The sequence below is a fragment of the Phyllostomus hastatus genome, unplaced genomic scaffold (assembly GCF_019186645.2).
Source record: "Phyllostomus hastatus isolate PE091 unplaced genomic scaffold, TTU_PhHast_1.1 phas_scaffold_442, whole genome shotgun sequence".
Lineage (NCBI taxonomy): Eukaryota > Metazoa > Chordata > Mammalia > Chiroptera > Phyllostomidae > Phyllostomus > Phyllostomus hastatus.
In genome coordinates, this window is record NW_025334030.1 from 4,676,398 (window position 1) to 4,700,712 (window position 24,315).

General features: G+C 43.1%; 1 protein-coding gene and 1 long non-coding RNA gene across 2 annotated transcripts in view; one reads left to right on the top strand and one right to left on the bottom strand.

Moving 5' to 3' along the window:
* Positions 1-21,759, bottom strand: part of LOC123807119 — a 36,876-nt gene extending 15,117 nt beyond the window's left edge. Inside the window, 7 exon segments of the mRNA XM_045820668.1 lie at positions 15,516-16,107; positions 16,290-16,398; positions 18,295-18,420; positions 18,922-19,013; positions 20,065-20,261; positions 21,372-21,627; positions 21,630-21,759. Of these exon segments, the coding sequence (XP_045676624.1) occupies positions 15,516-16,107; positions 16,290-16,398; positions 18,295-18,420; positions 18,922-19,013; positions 20,065-20,261; positions 21,372-21,627; positions 21,630-21,759 (1,502 nt within the window).
* LOC123807096 lies at positions 1,062-3,467 on the top strand. The gene is made up of 3 exons (XR_006783592.1): positions 1,062-1,185; positions 1,627-1,919; positions 2,010-3,467. It is a non-coding gene; the product is annotated as an uncharacterized LOC123807096 (long non-coding RNA).
* Positions 21,760-24,315: the final 2,556 nt, after the last annotated feature.

The window sequence follows — 24,315 nt, forward strand, 5'->3', positions numbered from 1 at the left end:
GGCTGCTCCTCTTAAGAGAAGCCTCCCTGATGATCAGATTCAGAGACACTCTCTGCAGCTGCCTTTGGCCTTGATAACCCCTTCCTGCTCCTTTGCGTGCAGGGTTTTCCATTCATGGTGTGAGTGTCGTCTCTGGGCTGAATCAGAGTAAACACACGGGACCCCAGATGTTCACTGCTTCAGAGTGAAGAAAAGTTCTGAGTTCCAACTGAGAACTCTGAGTCACAACTGAGACTGGAGTTGAAGCCCATGAGACACTAGCAAAGGGGGAAGAGAAAAATAAAGAGTGATGCACAACAGCCAGACTTGGTGTATGGAAAAGTAGCAGGTATACCCTTGGGCCCTAAGGAAACCAGGACTTTCCTATCTGTTTTCAGAGAGCCTTGGTTTCTACAAGAAACTCCAGTGTATCATCAGAGCCATCAACTCTATGGGGAAGTGGCTGAGCTCTTCTGTTAACATTTCTCAGAAGTGGGTGGAAGTAGGCAGAAGTGTCCTGTGATCAGCTCTTCTCTTCTCGGAATCTCTAGTTCCCTCCAAGACTCGCCTGTTCACCAGTTCCTGTTATGTGGCCCCACCTGCCTAGGGATTCTCACCACTGTGGAGACAGGCAGGCACTGCCCTGAGGGAAAATGAGTGGGATTCAGGATAATAAAAAGGGCAGCTTTAGTAAATACACTACAATCTTTCTCAGTTGGACAGGATGGTTTGCCTTCTGTGTGATGGTAATCAGTTCTGGCATAGTTTCAGAAGATTGTATGTTGGGCTGCTAGAACCCTGCATTGAGGTATCCAGTCCTTTCTGATTGGACCTGTGTTCTTTGTCCTGTGGTGCAGGTATGCACTGGAGTGATGAGAACAAGACACCCCTGGCCACTCTCAGTAATTGTTTCATAACTCCAGAGCCATCAGTAGAACTACAGGCTGTGGGGGAATAAATCCAGGAGCAGGGTTTCCTGGGGACCCCAGAGCAGGGTCACACCAAGTTCAAAAGCCTACAGTCAGGTTACTGCAAAGTGAAGAGAGGTCGCTTGCTTGAGCTGTGTATCTTTCATGAAACATAGATGCCCTTTCAAGCTCCTCTGCATCTCCTGTGGCAAGTGATGCTGTTTCTGGCCAAGAGGAAGTGACATGGAGTCTGGAAAGCTGAGTCAGCACAACGGGGAGGCCACAGAGGTTGGAGAAGGTACTGCTGTAGATGGCATAGCCAGGCATGAAAAGGACTTCAGGGTTCCTGGCCAGGATGTTAGGGGAGCTGACCTGCCAGTCCTGTTTCCAAACAGGTTGTAAGACTCTTGGTTCTGGTGGTCAGAGGATGGGAAAGTATACTTAGAAAGGGTTGTTTCTGCTCCTGGCTTTGTCTCCTTCTTGATGAGTAACATGCACAGGTAAGGGAGCTTCGGTTTTCATGCAGTTTAAGGGTGATTTCCCTTGCGTTTTAGAGCCCCGATTTTGCATTTGCTGGTCTCTTTAAGAGTCCATGACATTTTTTCTCATGTGGTTTCACTTCCTTTGCTTCCCTACATTGCCCAGTTAGGCCTCCAGCCCAGACTCTTTCTGCTTCCCTCCTTTCATAACCTAAGTCTGTGCTTGCCAGATACTCAGAAATGCTTTATTTTTCTTTCAGCTGCCCAAACTTGTCATGGCCTTTTAAGATTCAGCTCCCAGAAGTGAAGCCATCAACAATTGTGAACACACCTAAAGACAGATGGGCAGTTGACACAGAGCTCCACTCTTTGCTTCAGTTTTGTCATCATGTCAGAACATCCAGAAACTTACAGAATAAGAGAGAAGCAGGGAAATGTCCAGTATATTTACCAGTGACCACAAATTTGAAGCTAAAAAGTATTACAGCTGGAAAATAAAACTGAGGCTTTTCCTTAGCAGAAGACTGAGGCACTACATGAAGAATTCAATGAGGTATTTCTTCTTTATCGTAGTTTAATTGTAACTCTTTCCTCATTCCATTGTTTTCCTTCTCCAGAGTCCAGTGTAATTTTATTCTTTCAGGTTTTGAGATGAAGAATAGGGTTTAAAAGGAGAATCGGAAATGGGATGATTCAGAAGAAGTGGAAATGAACACGGCTTCACAGAGAAAGTCTAGTGGACAAGGTTTTTGCCCCACTGAACTAAAAATGTTTTGGGAGGCTGAGCCAATGTCAAGAAAGCAACACAGACATTGTCCAGGGGAAAGTGAGGAGACAGCCCCATCCCAGGAGAGGATGAGTCACCAGAGAGTCTGGACTGAGGAGAGAAGCCTTGGACACGTCTCTTGTGTGGGAGAAAATGCTCTCAGAGTTCTCCCTCCTCTTATCACCAGCCAGCCCCTGAACTGGAAAAAGCTCCTAAATGTCACAGATGTGCGAAAAACTTTAGCCGAGTTTCTTATCTTTGTTGACATCAGAGACTCCACACATGAGAGAAGCCTCACAAGTGCAGTGGGTGTGGGCAAGGATTCAGTGAGTGCTCCCACCTCACTGCCCACCTGAGGACTCACACAGGGGAGAGACCATACCAGGGTGGGGAATGTGGGAAAAGCTTCACCCAGAGTTCCAGCTTCATTGTCCACCAGAGGATCCACACTGGAAGAAGCCTTATTAGTGCACCATCTGTGGGAAGAGATTCAACAGTTCCCACTTTAGCAATTGGCAAGTCCACACTGTGAGAGACTGTACAAGTGTGCTCAGTGTGGGAAAAGCTTCAATGACAGACCCAACTTGACTGCCCCCCAGAAAATCCACACTGGGGTAAAGCCATACAAGTGCCTTCAGCATGAGAGAAGCTTCACTAAGATCTCTGCCCTCACCCCGCACTGGGATACACATTAAAATGATATATCAGAGGACAGGAGAGATGTGCGGTGTTTGTAGAAAATTAGACACATCAACTCTGTGTTTTTTAAAGCTTCCTTCTGCTGTGGAGAGTTCTACTAGCCAGTCCCTGGCTTAGCAGTAAACTTCTTGACTATTGGATCTCAAGAACCATGTCCAGGAATAGAAATCAGCCTACAAAAGTAGAACTCTTTCTATTTCTGCCTGCAACTTCACGGTTCTGTCTCACTGTGGATTTCTATTTTGCTTTGCAGGGGAGGAGGCTCTAAAGCCCATAATAATCCCTGCCAGGAAACTAAAGTATCCTTGTTCTGAACAAAGAACGCGTGCCTAGTAGCCTGAGAACTGTTCCTGGGCCACATCAGAGAAGAAATTCTCCCCCACCTCCTGGGGAGCACATCTAGAATTTTAACAGCCTGGACATATTCTAAAGCAATAATTGACTTCTAGGCATTTACTGTTTTATACTACTGCTGCCTTCAAGGCAGATCACTACTCTGCAATGAAGTCACAACCTAAAAGGGAACAAAGGAAAGGAAGGACAGGTTAAGCCATTTGGGAAAAAACTAAATCTAAGCAACCTGATCTTAGAGCAACTGCAATATCTAGTTTAATTTTATAAGATTTCTCATTTTGCCATCACCCCCAACCCAGTTTCTGGTTTCTTCTCTCTTACACAGTTTTTACAAGTTTATAAGCACTGCTATTTATGATGAAAGTAAAGGTATTTCTCCCTCCACTTCCGTGGTTTTTGGTTGTAGTTTTCTCAATTAGAAACTTAACACTCATGTTGAAGCCTGCTGGATCCTGATAGGGATCAAAGTGTAGACCATGTTCAGGGAAGTAGGACAAGTAGAGACAGAATAAAGGGTAGGAAATGGGGAAAGGAGGAATAGAATTGGGTGGGAAGGATTTGAACTGTCACCAAGAATGGAGATCATAGGCATAAGGAAAGTGCAGGAACTGCATGAGACTCTGACTGCAGATGAAAGGAAGGCTGGGTATGAAGGGCAGTAGAAGCAACATCAATTTAGAACAAGGCATAAATATTTAAGCTGTTGTGAAATACCCATGCATATAAAGTGGGAGATGGATGGTACATCATCCATGGTCCTTGGCCTGTACACTTGAGCTATTAGTACCTTAGCTAAGCTATGGTGAGAAGTAAGAGTGATGACGATATTGACCTTTCTAAGGAATTAAATTTGAGCAAAGAAGAATGCATATTCTACCTCAAAGGGAAAGAAGGAGAAGCAAATGCAGGACAGGATATACTTCAGTGTTTCCCCAGCTTCAGCCTTGCTGGTGTCCCACACATTCCCCTGGATACAGCCCCCTTGAGCATGGCCCTTATGACAAGCTCTGCAGGCCAGTTCCCAGTGTCACACACTTACCTCTACTTTACACAGAGGCAAAAAGGAACATCTTCCAAAATCCTCAGCAAGGGCAAAGAGTTGGGCTTGAATGTGACCTGTTTGGGACAGCCTGACTTCATTGGAGATTCTTGGTGGGGAAGGGGACAGCCCATGGGATAGTTATATTACTGAAGGGCTTTGGATATGAGCTCTAAGAAGTTAGAATTTATAAATGAGCAGTCAGTGAAAGTAAATGAAAATGCTTAGGAAGTACCTACTCATTGAAGCCTTGCTGTCAGGATTCTCCCACTCATGCATTTGCAGTGGCCGGGGAAACTGTGATGCAACGGTTGAACTTCTTGCAGTTTTAAGTTGCCTCTACCCTTCATATTGCTCTATTCTTGAGTACACTGGGCAGAAAAAGGAACACAATACTAGAACTCATAATCCTTGCCCATGAACTATTTTGGATGGTCTGGAGTAGACAGGTAAGAACTAGAGAATTCATTCATTGAAGGAATATTTGATTGGTACCAGGTACTGTAATAGGAGCTAGATACATGGCAGTGAACAGACACTGTATCTTCTAGAAACATTCTCAGTGGACCCATCAGAGGTGCTAGTACCAATCAGGCAGCACCACCTGGCCACCAATCCCCCAAGATTTGAATGTCAGCTCAGCAGGGCCTCTCTTCTAACCTTCCAAGTTCTGATAAACACAAACTTTTTCTTGTATTCTCCCAATCCCATGTATGGTAGCTGCTTCCTATAGTTACGGTCTCTGTTATCTTACTGTCTACCTCTCATTGCTCAGTACAGCCTGTTACTGCACTACCCACTTGAGAATGAATTTGAAGTAGGCAGCACCCCAAAGTCTACAGAGTTCTTCAGATATGTAACATTACCCTCTTGGTTTGGTTTAACCCTTTAGAGTTTCATTAAATAGCCGAGTTTTCCCCCTATAAACTAACTAGAGTTCTTAATATGGTTTCTTTACCTCTTTCCTTCACTGATACATTTTAACTAATTGATCAAAGTTTTCAATTGACACTATTCCTTTTTTTCCAAGGATTCCTAATCATTTCCCATAGACTGGATCAGATATTCTCACTATAATACAGAGATATGTAGGGCAAAGCCTACTGATCACCACCCTTTTCACATATCTATTGTGGTTCCTCAGCCTAAGGTAGTAGATGGGTGGTCACAGCCAAAGCAAGGGCTGAGCTGCTAAAATCTCCTTACACCACTTTCCTTTCCTCTTGCCACCTCTTCTATGCCTCTCCTGTAAGGGACTGCCTTACCAGTCAGTTTAGGAACAGCCTGAAACTTACAGTATCCTGACCCAGAGTGCCCATTTTATTGTGCACTTCCCCATGAGTGGATCCTCATTTTCACTGTTATCAGGTCCAGCCTCCTTGCAGTCCTGTTGCTCACCCTTGGCTTGGCTTCTGGGTGGAAACAAGAGAAAGACTGAGTACTCTTTACTTGTGGAGAACATAGGATACTAGCAAGGAACCTTGCCATTGCCAGTAGTAGAATAGTTAACTGCCTGAAAATTTTTGAAGATGTGGCTGCCCTACTCTGGCATCTGGAGGAAGCTGTGCTCCTGAAGCTGCTTAGGCAATCCCCATTCACTTGGCCATTCTAGTGACACCTATCAAGTGTTTTCATAAATTTTGGATTACCGAGAATTGCAATTTAAGTCTGGGTTTCCTGGTAGCTCCAATCCATACCTGCTGTCTACATTAAGTGACTTGCATAGTGACTGGAATAAAAGATCAGGGTTTTAACATGGGTCAAATCAATTTGACCCATGTTAAAATTTGAAAATCTTTGAATTTGAAAATCTTTAATTACTTGTCTCTCACACTCAACAGTCTTTCTGGCTAACAATTCCTATGCAACCTCAGAGCAGAGACCTTACATTACACGTTAATATCACCAGCACAGTATTATTAGGATGTATATTTATAAGATTAATGTCTATCATCCCCTAAAAAGAATGCAAGTTTCCTAAAGAGTAGGGAATTTGATTTGTTCATTGTGGAATCACAGGGTCTCAAATAATGTGTGGTGCTAAATAAATATTTAGCAGATGAATGAGAGGGTGAAAATATATGAGAGGCCTGATGAATCAACAGCATATCAAGAACTTAAGCATTATAAAGAATACCAAAGGATACTAAGAATGATCATTGGCTGTGACACTGTCTGGCCCAATTTCACTACTTTCATTCTAGGGCAGGATTTCTTAACCTGGTCACTATTGTTTGGGGCTGGATAGGTCTTTGTTGAGGGTGGGAGGCTGGGTATGTGTCCTGTGCATTCTGGGTGATTTAGCTGCATCCTTGGCCTCCTCCCATAGATGGCATTAGCATCCCCCAGTGGTGACAACACAATTGCCTCCAGACATTGCCAAAGGTCTTTGAGGGACAAAATCACCCCTGTTGAGAACCCCTTGTCTAGGAACATAACATTAGACCAGGCTGTAAGAGTCTTCCATCTGTCCACCTAGTCTTCCTACTGAGCAGATCTGGACTTCCTTACGTTTTACAAATCTAATCCAATTGTATAACTACTTTGCTCAAAAGCCTTCAAGACTTTCTATTGCCACTGAAATAAGCCAGGATCTCTAGCTTGCAAAACTCTCTCTGGCATTCAAGGTTCAACCTATCTCAGTCTCATTGCCCATTACCCTATAGACATCCTACAATCTAGTACAGGTGACCTGGTCCCAGGTCCTGGAACAGTCTCTGTGCTTTCCAGTCTTAATGCCCTTGCCCACTAAACTTTACTTGCCTAGAATACTCTTTCCCCAGGGCTGATTCATTCTATTTACACAGCACACAAGAGGCTGTGAGTTGGCATCCCTCCCAAACAGGCAAGGAAGGGTACCTAAGCCTATGCATTAGAAATGTAGAAATAAGTAAAAAAATTTAAGTTCTCAAGGAGAATACCATCGAAGAAGGCAAGAAAACCACAAGCTGAGGGCTGCTAACACCACTGCCACGTTCCTGAAACCTCCTAATTCTTTAAACTCCTTGGCTCTGTCTGTAAATCTCTCTCTGGACGTCTTACTTCCTGCCACCTAGTACCAGAATTAGTTTCCGGCTGGTTTATCTATTCAACCAGATTGGGAGCTCTCTGAGGGCAAGTGGCATGCATGAATTTTCTTTGTGTCTCCACTGCCCAGCACAAGGGTGCACAAGGAGGCAATAGGGCCTTAATGAATGAGTGTTTTATTAGAGTGAATTTCAAGGGCAAGAGGCTCAGAGCCTTTCAAAGGAGTTGTCAGCTGGGAACTGAACAGCAGGTCCCTAATGGGCACCAAGACCGACAGGCTCTATTCCCACACCTCCCGAGAATGGAAAGTGGTGCCAGCTCACCAACACTCCGAGGGGAAGGAATGAGTAGAGGGCTGAGTCACAGCAATAAGGGGCCACTATGATAATAAAAGCCAAGCTCACATTCCCACATCACCAGACAGGCCAACTTTTCCAAACTGAAGATCGGAATCTTCCACAGGGCAAGCCGGGACTTCCAGAAGGCCAGATGCATGAGCAAGGCCTAAGTCCGAAGAGGTGCAGGTCACAGAAACATTGCATAGACCACCTTCCCCACCCGTTCTCTCTCATTGACAGCACTCCTGGCTAAAGAGTAAACAGCCTCCACAAAGGCTCACCAAGACCAAAACCGCTGTTGAGACTGATCAGTCCTCAGTCTGGGTGTTTGTTAATATCTTCTATTAGTTTATTGGTGTTCTGGTTGCAGAATGCTTCCACTTCTGTACTTGGATAGGACCTCAGACCATTCCTAGTTGGGCTCACACCAAGTTACAGGTGCAACAATAATGAAATAAATGTAATGCTTGTGTGCTTATCACAGTTCTAAACACATACATACTAACTCATCCTCACAAGTTTTATGACATCAACATTATGATTTTCACCCTCCAAACAAGGAACCTGAGACAAAATTTAAGTGTATAATGTCAAAAGTGAGACTAAAACTCGTAACTAACCCAATGTTTTATCCCGTTCTTATTAATATTACATAGGTGCCACAAAAACATTCACACTTAAAAATAAAGTCTCGTAACCCTGGCTGGTATGGTTCAGTGGATTGAGTGCAGGCTGGTAAATCAAAGGGTTGCTGGTCCAATTCCAGGTCAGGGCACATAACTGGGTGTGGGCCAGGTCCCAAGTAGGGGGTGCATGAGAGGCAACCACACATCAATGTTTCTCTCCCTTTCTTTCTCCCTCCCTTGTCCTCTGTCTAAAAATAAATAAATAAAATCTTAAAACAAATATAAAGTCTCACCATCTCTTACCTAAAAAATTGCATTCCCTCTTAGAGGAAGTGAATATTAGTGTATAGATCTTTCTGGACCTTAATCTGTAATTTTGCCCATTTACTGTATCTTAAAGTTTTTGTTTCAATATAGTGACCTCATCTTTAAAAAAACAAACAAAACAAACAAACAAACAAAAAACCCTGCTGTGCCCTGGCTGGATGGCTTAGTTGGCTGGAGTATCCTCCAGTACACCAAAAAGCTGCAGGTTCAGTTCCTGGTCAGGGCACATACCTAGGTTGTGTGTTTGATCCCTGGCTGGGCATGTACAGGAGGCATGATGTTACTCTCTCACATTAATGTATCTCCTTTCCTCTCTCTCTAAAATCAATAAACATACAACTCAGTCTATCCATAAAGTATCCAGCCATGTAATGTGAAAAATAGAGACATTTATTTAAGAAGATACAGGTACAAAAAACATTGTATATATGTTTCCTCAGTCCTTCAAAATAGGCATCTTGGGACCTCACACCGGCCCCCCAATTGCCATCAGCTGTCCTGTCGTATTTTCCTGAATCTCATCAACAATCTGAAATATCTTTCCTTTCAAGGTGATTTTAGTTTTGGGAAAAGTCAAAAGTTGCAGGGCACCAAATCTGGGCTGAACAGGGGCTGAGTCACCTGGGTGATTTGATGTGCTGCCAAAAAAAAAAAAAACCTCTGCATGAGATGTGATGCATGAGCGGGCACATTGTCGTGATGAACCTGCCAATCACCAGTTGACCATAACTATGACCATTTTCATCATATTGCATCTGTCAACTGACAAAGAACATTGAGGTAGTACTCCTTATTAACTGCTTGGCCCAGAGAAACGTACTTGTGATGGACAACACCTTCCCAATCAAACAGTTAACATGGTTTTGATCTTGCTGTGACTTTACTGCACCTTTTATGGGCATGGAGAGCCAGGTGACTCCCATTGGGATGACTGGGCCTTTGTTTCCAGATCATAGCGATTGAGCCACGATTCATCTCTGGTTATGACCTTTTTGAGGAAATCTGGTTCACTGGTAGCAGTTTGAACAAAGTCATTAGCAACTGCAGCACGATGTTCCTTCTGCTCTGGTACCAGAAGCCATGGAACAAATTTTGCCACAGCATATTTCATGCCAGGATCCAGCGTCTCAGGCACAGTAATTCTCAGGCACAGTAATTTTTGGAATCCCCAGGTCAGCTTCTACTCATAGTTCTCACACTGCCTGGGGCCAGTCTTTGTTGACTGCAGCCCATAGATGTTCAACATTCTCAGGTGTTCTGCTTATTGCGGGCCTTCCAGACATGGATCACTTTCAACATATTTGCAACTATCTTTGAAGCATTTGTGCCACATTTTCATGTGTGCTGCACTCATTGTATCATCCTGAAAAGCCTTCTGAATCATTCAGTAGTTTCCACAGAGTAATGTTCAATCTTAACGCAAAATTTGATGCAGATCTGTTCATTGCTCTACTCACTCAGTCATTTTGAATGTGACAGCCACACACTACACATGTTCTCTCAACAGTGTCTACTGCCTCCACTGACTAGTACAGTGAAGTCATCATTGTTCACCCATGAGCATTCCTGCCTATCTCCTTGGCTACCAGGTTACCTCAATGTCGTGCAAACTGTCCTCATTACATTAACAAAGGCTGGATTTTTTTCCAGACAGATCTTGTATTCTTGGGTGAGGATTTTAAAAAATTATTTACAAAGAAGAAAAAACTCCTGCATTAAGGCATGTATTGAACATATTCAATCTATGGTCATTTCCTTTTTAATTTTTCCATCCTTACCTGAGGACATTTTTTCATTGCTTCCAGAGAGGAAGAAAGAGAGAGAAACACTGAAGTGAGAGAGAGACATTGATTGGCTGCTTTCTGTACACACGGGACCGGGGATTCAATCCACAGCCTTTTGGCTATGCGACAATGCTCCACCCGAGCCACACTGGCCAGAGCATAATTTCCCTTTTAATATGACAAACAGTTTCCTTAATTTTGATGTGTGTTAGTGCAGATTGTGATATTCTGGATATATATTCAAGAGGGAGCTAATGGATTAGGTTGTGCAGTATGAGAAAAAGAATAATGGAAGTTTCTTCATGGTCTCTCTGCCTTTATTCTGCCCTCCTTCATCCCTCAATAATTTCTGAAGATTCTTTGTTGCACAATGAAGGCAAAGTAGTCCATCAGGATATAAATGGCAGGAGGTGAAAAGTGGAATAGACTGATACATCTCTGTAAGTTATATAGTCCATCTTCGATTAAGTGTAACACTGAATGATTTAATCTAAGGATGCCTACATGGATTACCTACTTTGATATTTACAACATACCCACCAGCTATTATATTCATTTTACAGATGGTGAAAAAGTATTAGAGAGACCACTGACTAAAAATGTTCAAATGTCTTGGGTCCTAGTATCATGAACTTCCTAGGGTATCTTGCTGCCTCCCTACTCAGAGGGCAAGGTAACTAGATGGCTATTATTGACAGGAAAGAAAGTTAGCAGAGTCTGATTGTGAAAAGCAAGGGCTTCTAGTTCCAGCCAAGATGAAGGTGTAGGTAGAAATCCTTCGCTTCCTCGTACAACCAAAAGGAGGATAACAACCAATCTAAAAACAGTATGCAACCGGAAGTGCCAGAAAATCAAAATGCATGGAACTCCGACAACCAAGGAATTAAAGAAACAGTCAACCAGACCAACCAGACTGGGCAGACAGAAAGAAACCACGGCAAGGCAGTGGACCATGTGGGCAGGGCTTCCTAAAAGGACCCACAGCAAGGTGGGGCTGGCTGAATGGGAAGCAGACTCAGAGCTGATGGGGACTACAGCAGGGAGTTGCCACAGTGGAGAAACTCCCAGTCTCACATGAGAATCTGTTGGAAAGTGGGGCTAGAACCAAGCAGCTGAGCTGCATTATTCCCTCTCTGGCTCCTCCCCCACAAACAGCGCTGCAGCGCAGCAAAGAGGGTTGCCCTACCCAGGTGAATACCAAAGGCCCCGCCCCCTTAAAACCTAACAGGTGTGCCAAGTCAAAGAAATATGGCCCAAATGAAAGAACAGAGCAAAACTCCAGAAAGAGAGCTTAGCAACAAGGAGAGAGCCAACCTATTTGATGGAGAGTTTAAAGCCCTGGTAATGAAAATGCTCACAGAACTGATTGAGCTTAGTTAAAAAATGAAAGAACAAATGAAAGATACCCAAAGTGAAATAAAGCAAAATATTCAGGGAACCAACAGTAACAGGAAGGAAACCAGGACTCAAAGCAATGACTTGGAACAAAAGGAAGAAATAAACATCCAACCAGAACAGAATGAAGAAACAAGAATTCAAAACAATTAAGAGAGGCTTAGGAACCTCTGTGACAACTTTAAACATTCCAGTATCTGAATTATAGGGGTGCCAGAAGGAGAAGAACAAGAGCAAGAAATTGAAAACTTATTTGAAAAAATGAAGGAAAACTTCCCCAATCTGGCAAAGGAAATAGACTTCCAAGAAGTCCAGGAAGCCCAGAGAGTCCCAAAGAAGATGGGCCCAGAGAGGAACACAGGAAGGCACAACATCATTAAGTTACCCAAGATTAAAGATAATCTTAAAAGCAACAAACAAAAAGGAGACAGTTACCTACAAAGGAGTGCCCATAAGACTATCGGCTGATTTCTCAAAAGAAACCTTGCAGGCAAGAAGGGACTGGAAAGAAGTATTTGAAGTCATAAATGGCAAGGACCTACATCCAAGATTACTCTATCCAGCAAAGCTATCATTTAGAATGGAAGGGCAGATAAAGTGCTTCCCAGACAAGGTCAAGTTGAAGGAGTTCATCATCACCAAGCCCTTATTATATGAAATGTTAAAGGGACGTATCTAAGAAATTGAAGATCAAAAACTATGAACAATAAAATGACAACAACTCACAACTATCAACAATTGAACAACAATAAAAAAGAAAAACAATGAAAACAAAAGCTAAGCGAACTAGAACAGGAACAGAATCAGAGAAATGGAGATCACATGGAGGGTTTTCAGTAGGGAAGAGGGGAGGAATGGGGGGAAAGGCACAGGGAATAAGAAGCATAATTGGTAGGCATAAAATAGATGGGGAGAGGTTAAGAATGGTATAGGAAACAGAGAATTCAAAGAATTTATATGTACAACCCATGGACATGAACTAAGGTGGGAGAAATGCAGGAAGGCTGGGAGGTGCAGGGCGGAGGGGGGATAAAAGGGGAAAAATTGGGAAAGCTGTAATAGCATAAGCAATACAATATATTTTTTTAAAAAGATTCATTGTATTCCAATTAACCTACAGAAAAAAAAAAACAGATATCTGTAAGTATCCAATGTCTGCTATTTCCCACCTCTGCTCAGAGATCAATAACTAAATTCAAAATATGTAAACCTTAGGAGAAGGAAGGGGATAAAAATGGATGCTTTCCCAAAACAGATATATTCATTAAGAACAAAGTTCTCAACTCTGGCTACTAGTTAAAATCAACTAAGAAAAAAAAAGAAAAGAAAAGAAAAGCAAGGGCTTCTCTGTTAGCGCTATTCATTATCTCCTCAGCCACCTAGAAACTTCTTTAGTACGCCCTTAAGTTCTTCATTCCGCAGGCTATAGATGGGAACAGAGCGTGGATCTGACTATAAGAACAGGATAAGGATAAGGAACTTGGTCTGATTAAGAAAATACTGTGCTTAGGCCAGATTTAAACAGATGTGACTGTGCTAAAGAGTAGTCCACCACCACCTAGAAATTTCAGGTTCCAAAGCCTTTGCTTCTCTCTGCCCTTAGTTGTACAGTTCCTCAGCTAGCTTTGGCAATGTGGCCACAGGTGACTAGGGGAAGCCCACAGAGACCAAAAAAATGACTGTGGTCACTAAGACCTTGAACTTCTTGAAACAGGCCAGGTTATGCTACAAAAACACACAACACCAACATCTCTGTGCTTAAACACAAAGTTCACTCATTCCTATGAAGCCAGTTGCAGGTCTTGGGACTCTCCAAAACAGCTGTCCTGCCAAGTGGTGGACACAGCATTCCAGAATGGTTTGATCTCATGGCTCCTCTCTCTGTATGTGCTTCCACGACTGAGGCAGGGAGACAGCACTAGAGTCCCGTACCAACAGATAAATGCTTCAGACCAGAAGTGAGACTTCTCCTTACAACCCATTGACCAAAATGACCTGGTGACCCTGTCTAACTGTAAGGAGCAGAACATAATCATTCTCATTTTTACTGTTCACCAGAATACAAGCTGCACGAGGGTATGAGTTGTTGTTTTTTTTCCTCGTTTACTACTATATCCTTGGTCTAGAACAGCAGTGCCTGGGCCCTCATCAAATTAAATGAATGAATAGTGATAAGGCACTTGGTCTGATTAAGAAAGTACTGTTCTTAGACTAGAAAAACATACTAGGCCCTCATCAAATCAAATGAATGAAGAGTGCCAGGAAAAAATCCACATGCATCTTGGGAGAAGAGGCAGAGTCCCAGGAATCTAAGGCTGAGGCTGTTGGGTAAGAGCTATGCAGGCTAGAGATTCACAGCTGGCATTGATCACATCAGCATAACCCTCACCACCAGGGCTCAGCTCCTGAAAGGAGCTGCAAGAGCCACAGATACATCTGCTCCTTAAATGTAGTGTCTGCCCAACCTATCTGGGGAGCAGGGAAAAGTGAAAGAAATGCACGTTGACTGACATCTACTATATCTATTATTGCTTTTCTTTCATCAATCCCTGCAATCTCCACATCAACTGAGGTGACTGTGTTCTCTATTTCATAGAAATTGGAGACTTAAGAGTGTTTCAGTAACCAATCAAAAAACAGGAATGTTTCATAAGCTAGAAATAAATACAGTACCGTCTAACTCCCAAACATGACTCTTTCCTTATTCTTAAAAACAAACAAAAGCCAGCCCTGGCCAGGTGGGTCAGTTGGTTGGAGAGTCAAAAGGTCACAGGTTCAATTCTCAGTCAGGGCACGTACCTAGGTTGTAGGTTTGATCCCCAGTTGGGATGCATAAAGGAAACAACCCATCAGTGTTTCTCTCTTGCCCCCCACCCTGTCCTCTCTCTCTCAAATCAATAAACATATCCTTGGGTAAGAATTCTTTTAAAAGCCAAATTAATAAGGAAACAACAAAACCCTGAGAAGTTGATCCTGAACTCCAATTAATTTTCTTTTGGGCCTTGGGAAAGTGCTTTTATGACTGTTTTATGACTTTGTGAGGGAAGGAAACAGTTTGTGTTATTGCAGAAAATTCTTCTTTACATCTAATACATATTCCATGGCTAAAAATTCCAACCTGTTTCCATATGATCTCATTAGAAATGTTTTCCTTTTTCAAACACCACCAATAAGAGGCATAAGATATTATTAGTTATCTGGTAGATTCCCTACTGGTGAAGTAAATGTGATTTCATTACAGAAAAATTGTGCTAATAGGACTCAAAAGCTAAGTAGCTAAAAAGTTCAAGAAGGAACTCACATGATGTCCAATGACAGGAGAGAGCAAGAAAATCCAATCTGGTTCTTGGAAAACTTTACATTAGACTTCATCTTTATCCTATGATACTACTGAAATTGATAATACCACTACCCTGAAGAAATAGTGTGCAATAAAATAAGGATGTTATTTTGTCTCAAGAGACCATGCTACAGATTTTTTCCTCATTCAGAATGTTCTTTAAACACTTTTTGCTAGGAAACTCCCTGAAGGTTTAAGTAAAAACAGTAAATAATATGACTACTAACACATTCCCTGCAGAGTCCAGCTTGATTCCTTTCTGTGAAACATTTATATACCCGAATTTTCCACTGATGAAAAAGTCTTCACGCTTCATAAATTTGCATTTTTCATAAAATGCAAGTTTAGGGTCAAGCTCCACTTGGTAAAATTCTTCAGACTGAGGACACTGGACAATGGAATTTCTGGTGTGTAAAGTTTGAATACATGCTGAAAATTCTTGTGCGTAGGCTACAAGTGGGTTCTCCGGTGTTTAATAAGGTGGGAGTTCTGACTGAATTTTTTTCCACATTCATAACATGTAAAAGGCTTCTCTCCAGTGTGAGTTCTTTGGTGTGTGTGGAGATTTGAAGTTTGACCGAAGCTCTTCCCACACCATGAGCATTTATATGGTTTTAATCCTTGATGTGATGTGAAGTGCTTATTAAGATCTGAACTCCATCTAAACCTCTTATCACACTGTGGGCATTTATATGGCTTCTCTTCAGTGTGAATTCTTTGGTGCTTAATAAGGTCAGAGCTAACTCTGAAGCTTTTCCCACATTCCTGACATTTAAAAGACTTCTCTGCTGCACGTTCTTTCTTGTGACGATCCATAAGTGTCAGCAGCTCTTGTCTCCAGGCTGAAAGTTTCTCTCTTTCCTTCACTGAAAAATCTTGGTGCCATTTCCCCACCCTGTGCATTTCACCATGATTTTCTCTGATTGTTGTTTTCTGGGGAACTTTTATTCTGTTCATTTTTGAAACTAAGTCTCCTGGTGTTTGCATTTCTAAGTCAGGAAGGCACATAGATTGATGATTCTCCGCATCATTTTTGAGCTTTAATCCTGTTAAAATAATCATAAAAATCAACCAACTATAAGACAGAGCAAGAAAACCTCAGGAATAGAGACAAAAATTCAATGGTCACTTGATTTTAAAATATAGATAAATAGAATCTTTAAGTTCTTGCAAAGGTTCCTATTAAGGCACATTTCTCCTGTTCCTGTAAAGGCGCACATGTACTTACCTACAGGCAGCTCTCCAGGACTGTTCAGGAACTCCATGGATCCTTGAACCCAGGACTCTTTTCCTTGCTCTAGAAAGATCACTTTGGGTTTGAGGTGTACAAACATGGCAGTGAAATGAAAAAACTGAGGTCAAGGATTGCTAACTTAACAAAGTCCACTAGTTACGGACTATTTCAGGAACACCAAGGAACACTTTTACAGTTTGTTACTGTAAATGGTTAAATGGATAGACTCATACAACAGGTATCAGCTTTACATTATACTGCATTTGTAAGTGAATATGCAAAGTGGAGATTAAGAAATAAACCAAGCTTGCATTGACTGGGAGGGTCAGTTGGTTGAGTATTGTCCTGTGCACCAGGGTGTTATGAATTTGATTGCCAGTCAGGGCATATGCCTGGATTTCGGATTTGATTCCCAGTCAGGGTGCATGCAAGGGGTGACCAATTGATGTTTCTCTCTCTCTCTCTTTCCCTTTCTCTCTCTCTAAAAATCAATAAATGTACACTTGAGTGAGGAAAAATAAGAAATAAACCTAGCTTGATCAATGAAAAGGACATAGGGCATGGGAATCTTGTGCATACCTCCCCATCTTCTGCCACCAATAACCCCACACTTGACCAAGTTGGAATAAAACTCCAGAGGATGCAGGCAATACAGGCTGGTCCTATTAACTCTTTAGGACTCACCCTGAATAAGACCTGGTTAGTAGCACCAATGTGGAGGTCAGTGGGTAGGGAATCATATAAATAAGTGATTCCTGTCATAATTATACTAACTTTTTATTTAGCAGCTGAGCACACCAGACACTAGACTGACTAGTATTTGTATCACTTCCATAGCTCATTGCTTCACATCCTGTTGGATGAAACAGACCAGAATCACTTAGTGGACTTTTTGTAACTACAAATTAGCAAATATGGGACGTATTCATCATTCAGTGTTCCAACATGTGAAGTGAGTGTCTATGGTGTGCCAGACACTCTCTGAACTAGGGATATAGTGATGCATCCCTGCATCTCAGAGAACTTACCTTCTAGTGGAACACTGAGACAATCAAACATCAATAATCAAATGAAATGTCGAGAAGAAACTAAAGCAGGGTAAGAAAGCATTTAAGATTCTGCCTCTCTGAAGCTATCTGAGATAAGGCTGTGTGGAAGGCCTCTTTGAGAATGTGGTATTTGAGCAGACCTAAAAGTGAGAGTTTTTCCATGTGGCAGAAAAGTGTGCCAGGTAGAGGGAAGCAGAAAATAGAAATAAGCATGGCAACTTCCAACAACGGCAATAAGACTGCTGTGGCCAGAGAGAACCAAGGCACTAGTGTCAGGAGTTGAAGGCAAAGAGGTAATAAAGGCCAGATCTTGAGGGTTTTGAGAGCCTTGGTAAACAGGGTTGATTTTATTCTGAATGGATGAGAAGTCATCATAAGGTTTTGAAACAAGGGAATGTTATGATTTGGTCAGGTTTTAAAAGACTCTGGCTGCTATGTAGAAAATAAACTATGGGAAGGCAAGACTGATGGCAGGAAGGGCCAGTTAGAAAGCTACTGAAGTAGACCTGGTTAGAGATGGCTTAGGCTTGGATATTAACAGCACAAAAGGATGAGACATGGCTGGACTCAGACTATACTGTGAGTGTGGAATCCAAAGGACTAGTGATGCGTTAGTACTGGGATATGACGGCACGAACAGAGTAAATGTTATTTTTCTTGCTGAGCAGCTGGGTGAATTGAAGTGCCCTTTACTGAGTAGAGAAAGATATGAGAAGAGCAGGTCTGAGGGGGAGGAGGGAAAAGAGATCAAGAATTTTGTGCAGCATAAGGAATGCGTACTTGCAAAAAGCTCCCAAGTGATCTGCATTCACCTTTCCCCTACCCACACCATCAAGTTGTGAACCAACGAGCTACTGAAATAGACTTTCTCACAGCAGTGCATTCCCAGTAAGTAAGACACATGACAGATTACTCAACTTCTACACAAAGGGAAGGGGAGAACCTTTACCTAAAAAGATGACAGTCTCATAGTTTTCCTGCATTACATCACTGTAGAGAGCCTTCTGATTGGGATCCAGTAACTCCCATTCTTCCTGGGAAAAATACACGGCCACTTCTTCAAATGTCAACAAGCTCTAAGGAAGAGAATGGCTTTAGTTTAGTACTGGCCACTCCAGAAGCAGCCCTCACATCCAGCCCATGAACAGCATGGTAGGCCAAAGGAATTAACAGCACATTAAAATTTTTTTTAATTTATTGATTTTAGAAAGAGAGAGAGGGAGGGGGAAAGAGAGAAACATTGACTTGTTGTTCCACCTAGTTACGCACTCACTGGTTGCATCTTGTATGTGCCCTGACCAGGGACCAAACCCACAACCTTGGCATATTGGGATGACACTCTAACCAACTGAACTACTTTGGCCAAAGCCCAGCACGTGTTTTGTTTTGTTTTTTGTTTGTTTTCATTGAGAAGGGAAAAAAGAAGGAGGCAAGGAATCAGCAAACAGGCTGGGAGGTGTCCAGTTCCCCAGGGAGAACATCTGGGCTAACATGCCTGTGAGCACCTGCTGGGCAGTGTGTGTGGGTCCCAGGCAGCAGGGAAAGGCAGCCCAAAACAGCTCAAAAGCACAGCTCACCTGGGACTCAGGTAAGAAGAGCTCAGGCGCCACTGTCCAATCTTTGGTGTTTGTCTGCTCAGGAAAGTCTTGGATCTGGTGAACAGGCACTGCTATGGGTAGAAAAGAGCCATAAGAAATTTCTCTCACTTTTGCTCTGGCCGGGCAGTTCAGTTGCTTAAAAGCATCATCCTGATATGCCAAGATTGTGGGTTTGGTTTCTGGTCAGGGCACATATAAGAATTAACCAATGATGGTATAAATAAGTGAAAAAACATCTCAATCTCTCTCTCTCTCTCTCTCTCTCTCTCTCTCTCTCTCTCTGAAAATCAATGAATAAAAATTTAAAAGAAAAAAGAAATTTCTTTCACTTCTATGCACATCCTGAGCTCTTTTCTGAAATACAGATGATCTTAATTCTTCCAGTAGATGGGAAACCTTTACAAGTGTGTGCGGTGCCCATACATGGCCTTATCATTGGTAATAAGAACTGAGTATCTATCAACCCCCGGAACAGGTCCCCCAGCTTTCAAAAGAAAAATTAATAAAACAAAACCCCTTCTTATTTTCCTCTCATAACATAAATAGTCCTGAGTTAAAGAAAAATGCTACAGATTTGAAAATGAAATATTCACAAACTCCAGTGTAGAACAGATATATTATTCATCATTTATTGTTTTTCTCATCCATGATTTTAGAGAGAGAGGAAGGGAGAAGGGGGGAGAGGGGGGAGAGAGAGAGAGAGAGAGAGAGAGAGAGAGAGAGAGAAAGAGAGAGAGAAAGAAACATCAACTTGTTGTTCCACCTATTTATATATTCATTGGTTGCTTCTTGTATGTGCCCTGACCTGGGATTGAACCCACAACTTTGGCATATCAGGATAGCACTCTAACAAACTGAGCTACCCAGCCAGGGCTCCTTTCCACTTTTCTAAGGAACAATGTTCATGGTGTTATTTCCAGGGTCCTCTGGTTTGGGTATTTCTGTAGCTTAGGCCAACCCCCACCTTAACCCACAGCTGGTCTATTCTAGGGCTATCTGTGTGTGGGGACAGGGCTGCATTTGCACATCCACAAGGCTGGACATCCAGAAAATGCTCACAATGTTCTGGTTGAACAAATTACTATCACAGCTCCCAGCAGAGATGATCATGAAGCTCCTTACCCCTCTCACACACAGGCTCAGTTTCTTTAAGAGTATTACTGCTCAGCTGTTGTTGTAGATCCTCATATGTACTCCAAATTTCTTTATCCTGGGACCTGCCCACTGGCTGGGCCTCTGCTGGCTTCAGTTTGAAGCCTGAGGTCTCTGCTGTTTCTCCCAAGAGCACTGCCTCCTTTCCCAGCACATGGACTGCAACCTAGAAATAATTCCCAACCTTGTTACCAGAACTTACTTTAGGCTTGGGGGCTTGTGGTAGGAGGAAAAACAGAGAGTCCAGATTATGGGAAGTGTGAGACACTAAAGGGAATGACAAAGAGACTTGACAAAATGGGCCACCAATTTTCCACAAAATCTGGAAAATTTAGGATAAAAGAAAAAAAAGATGTGGCTACTGCCAGCCCTTCAACACAGCAGCCCCCACCCCTCTGCCCACCCCTTGGCCCAGTTGAGCCCACTAGCTGGGTGGTGCAGGCCGCCTCTTCGCATCCTGTCTTGACAGCCTTTCTCTCTTCACTTAGATCCCTGCTGCACTAATTTCTTGTCTTACAGTTTTTTAAAAAGATTAAAAAATTTGATTCTCCTATCAACTATATTTTTTCATGGTCAGGGAAGGCTTTTACTGAGAATGTGGATAAAATGGAGAAGAAAGGGGGAAGAAATATTCTGGCTCCAACTTCCCTCCAGATGATTTTGACACTTAACATGTATCCTGCCCTGTGTTCTACACAGGAGGCTGAAAGCCAGCTGAAGTGCTGCTCCCTGCCCAAAGGCATGCCAAGGATTCCCACTCACTAGCAGCGCCAAGGATCGTCCAGGGAGGATGCGGGACGGCAGCGGAGGCTCTTGACCATGGTGTGGAGGACACTATCCCTCAGCCATTCTGTTGGCATTTCCACATCTTTGTTTCTCTTTTTCCTTTCTCCTCATTATCTTCTCTCCCCTTTGTCTCTAAGTGTACTCCATTTTTTACTCTCCAACTCCTTGTTGTCCTTTATTTGTTTCTAATGACTTAGGACCCATCCCGTAGGTCAAGCCAGACTAGACTTATTACCTTCAACACACACTGCTCTAAAGAGAGAAAAAAACAACTCTTTCTCTAAGACCACAGAAGTCTCTGCCAGGGTCTATGGAATCTGTGGAATGACTATTGCTGTATGTCTGTGGTTTCTTGTCCTGCCTTAAATGGCCTAAAGAAACAATAGATCATTGACCTAACTCATCTTATTTCTCAATTAAGTGCCTCCACACACCACATATCCACCTTCATCCTATTTCATTGTTATGTATCAGGAATTTTTCTTCTCATCCCATTTCTCATTTGAGCAGATTTATGCTGCGAGTGGTCTACCAAGGCCACAACCTCCTCAATGCTCTGTAGGTGGTGCTTCTTTATCCAGGATTCAACATCCCCGGGCAGAATGGTCAGGAACTGCTGTAGTACCAGTACAGTTTCCAAGATCTACTCTTTTGAGTAGAACTCTGGCCTCAGTTGGCCAAGAGCCTCACAGGGTCCACCTGCTTCGTGATAGTGGAAGCTCTGGAAGTGCTGGCAAGAGCTCTTCTGTTGAGACTGACCACTTGTGCACTATATTTCTTACCCTGAGTGGAGCTCTCTGTCACAGGTCCCTTAGTCTCCCATAGAGCCCTGACCTAAGGATTCTAATACTCTGCCACCTTTAGACCTACCGTCATCATACTGCTCTGGAATAGTCTGCTCCTGTGTCGGACATACCACCAGCACTACCTTTGAGAACTGAGGCCCAGTCTGGTCTCGAACAAAAAGAATCTTCTTCCTAAGTCTCTGAGGGCAAAAAAGAAGTGCAGGTCAATAAGAAAGTCACGTGAACCTTACTACTTGCTACTTATTATAAAAAAGTGAAGAAAAAACATACTGCCTTGCCTTCCCTTTAACAATTAACCGCCAGGCCCCGACTCTCCTTTGTTTTAACTACCGCACAGTTCACTGAAGACAATTGCCAAGTGATGACGACTCCGCTTTAAAAAAAAAATTACAAAATGTTGGTAGGTGAGCCCTGGCTAGGCAGCTCAGTTAGAGTGTCCCCCCAATACCCAGTTAAGGAACATACAAGAATCAACCGATGATGCATAAATAAGTAGGACAAATTGATGTTTCTCTCAATCTCTCTCCCTTCCTCACAAAGAAAAGAAAAGAAAAGAAAAGAAAAGAAAAGAAAAGAAAAGAAAAGAAAAGAAAAGAAAAGAAAAGAAAAGAAAAGAAAAGAAAAGAAAAGCCTTGTTGCAAGGTGAGAAAACTGGCTCCCACTGGCTCCAGAGTTTGGGCATTATCCAAAGAGTTCACTGATGTATGTCCTATCTCATCTTCCCCATGTCAAAAGATTAGGAGAACACTGTGAGTTGTTCTTACATTTTAACTATCACCCTAGTCTTCTGTTTTTAGTAAGGGTACAACTTCTATGACCCTTCACCCTCTTGCGATAATGGAAGACTTCACTTCGTGGAACATTTGACACTCTCCTTTTCGTCTATCAATATGAGAGCTGAAACAGTGAGAACACAGTAGAACGAAAATAATTAGGGAAAAAGTAGGCTTTTCTTCTCATAAAGCATCCTTCAATTAAGTAACAAGATGTTCAACATTCTTTTTTGGCACTTCTTTGCAATACCTGTGAAGGGCACGATGCAGATTTATACCTGTATTTTAAATTTTCTCTTTACTTGAACTAGGAAAAATTACAGCTGACTTTTCCTTACAAAATGTTTATCCAAATATCAAATCGAGAGAGAGACAGAGAGAGAGACAGAGAATGAGAGTGAATGAGAATGAATGGGAATGGGAGCTGGTGATGATTAAGTTGACCCTTCTGACTTTACGTTTCAAGAATCTTTTAGACTTTTACTAAGGGAGGCTAAAGAGAGCCTCATGAGCCTCATTTGGCCATGGTATTCACAAATGGCCGGCTCCTTGCTGCCCACTGAGGTTCAAGAGGCCCGGAGACACGTCCTGTGCTTTTGCATCAGGAAACATGTGATCACTCCGACGCTTAACTGCGGTTCTCCGACAATTAACAACGGCCCAAGAAACAAACAAACACGCCAGCGGAGGCGGTAATGTGGATATTTCTTAAGGGCAACTGCGAGCCCAGGAGCTATCTGCACCAAGGGCAGAGAGACTAGCCTTCGGAGATGGAGGGCCAGCCTGGTCCCAGACAGTGTGGCCGCAGGCTCCGCCCATCGGCCACGAGAAATGGCCGGCACGCTTACTGCAACACCCAGCAGCTCAATCGGGATCCGAAGCCTACACCTAACAGGAACCAATTCTTGTTTACCTCGGACCGCTGGGTTTCTAATAGCCACACCCTCTTCCTAGGTCTCAACTGCAACTCTCCACCGCCCGAAGCTCTGGTATCCGAGAACGCCGCCCAGCTAGCCTATGAGCAAAGGGTCGGGGCGCAGGTCTACAAGCGGCTCTCGCCGCAGCAGGCCGTTACTACGTTCGTCCGGTGCCTGCGCTAATACTGGAAGCGAAAGTTGAGCGCTTCCGGCCAGGACGCGTGGGAGGGAACCGGCCTCCAGCCCCACTTCAGCCTGGCAGCTTAAGAGTTAATGCCATCGAGTTCCAAACCGCAGGCCTAGATTGGCCTCTAGGAGGCTTGGCAGTGGGTGTCACCCTCTCGCGGTCTTCCTCTGTGAGCCGTAAAGCATCAGAATCGTTTATGTGGAGTGCTCTGAAGGACGGGACTAGGACCTGATAATGACCTGGGGAGACAGGCAGTGGGGCAAGAACATTTCGAAGGGACATTTGTGCTGAGATGTAAGAGAGAAGGCGCTGGCTGTTGCTAGAGCGGAGAAGAGAGCACTGCAGCCCTAGGGCACAGCACACTCCAAGAGCCTCAGGTGGGGAGGACTTTGATGTTTGATAAAGAAAGGAGGGTTTGCGGTTAGAGTTCAGGATCAAGGAGAAAAATGGTATGAGAAAAGTGAGAGAGGAAGGCAGGGGCCAGGTCATGCAGGGCTTTTCAGGCTGCGAAAAGGAGTTTGGATTTTATTCTGTGTGCACTGGGAAGCCACGGAAGAGTATTAATAGGTATGGACACGATCTTACATTTTTAAAACATCTACTGGATTCCATAGAGAGAGAATGGATTAGAGGGTCCAGCAGGTGGGGCAAGATTTCGAATTAGTTAATAACACATAAATAGGGTGGAGATCCTGTGTGCTCTATTACTTCATAATCAGTTGTATTAATGTGAACATGTTTACCCTGACATT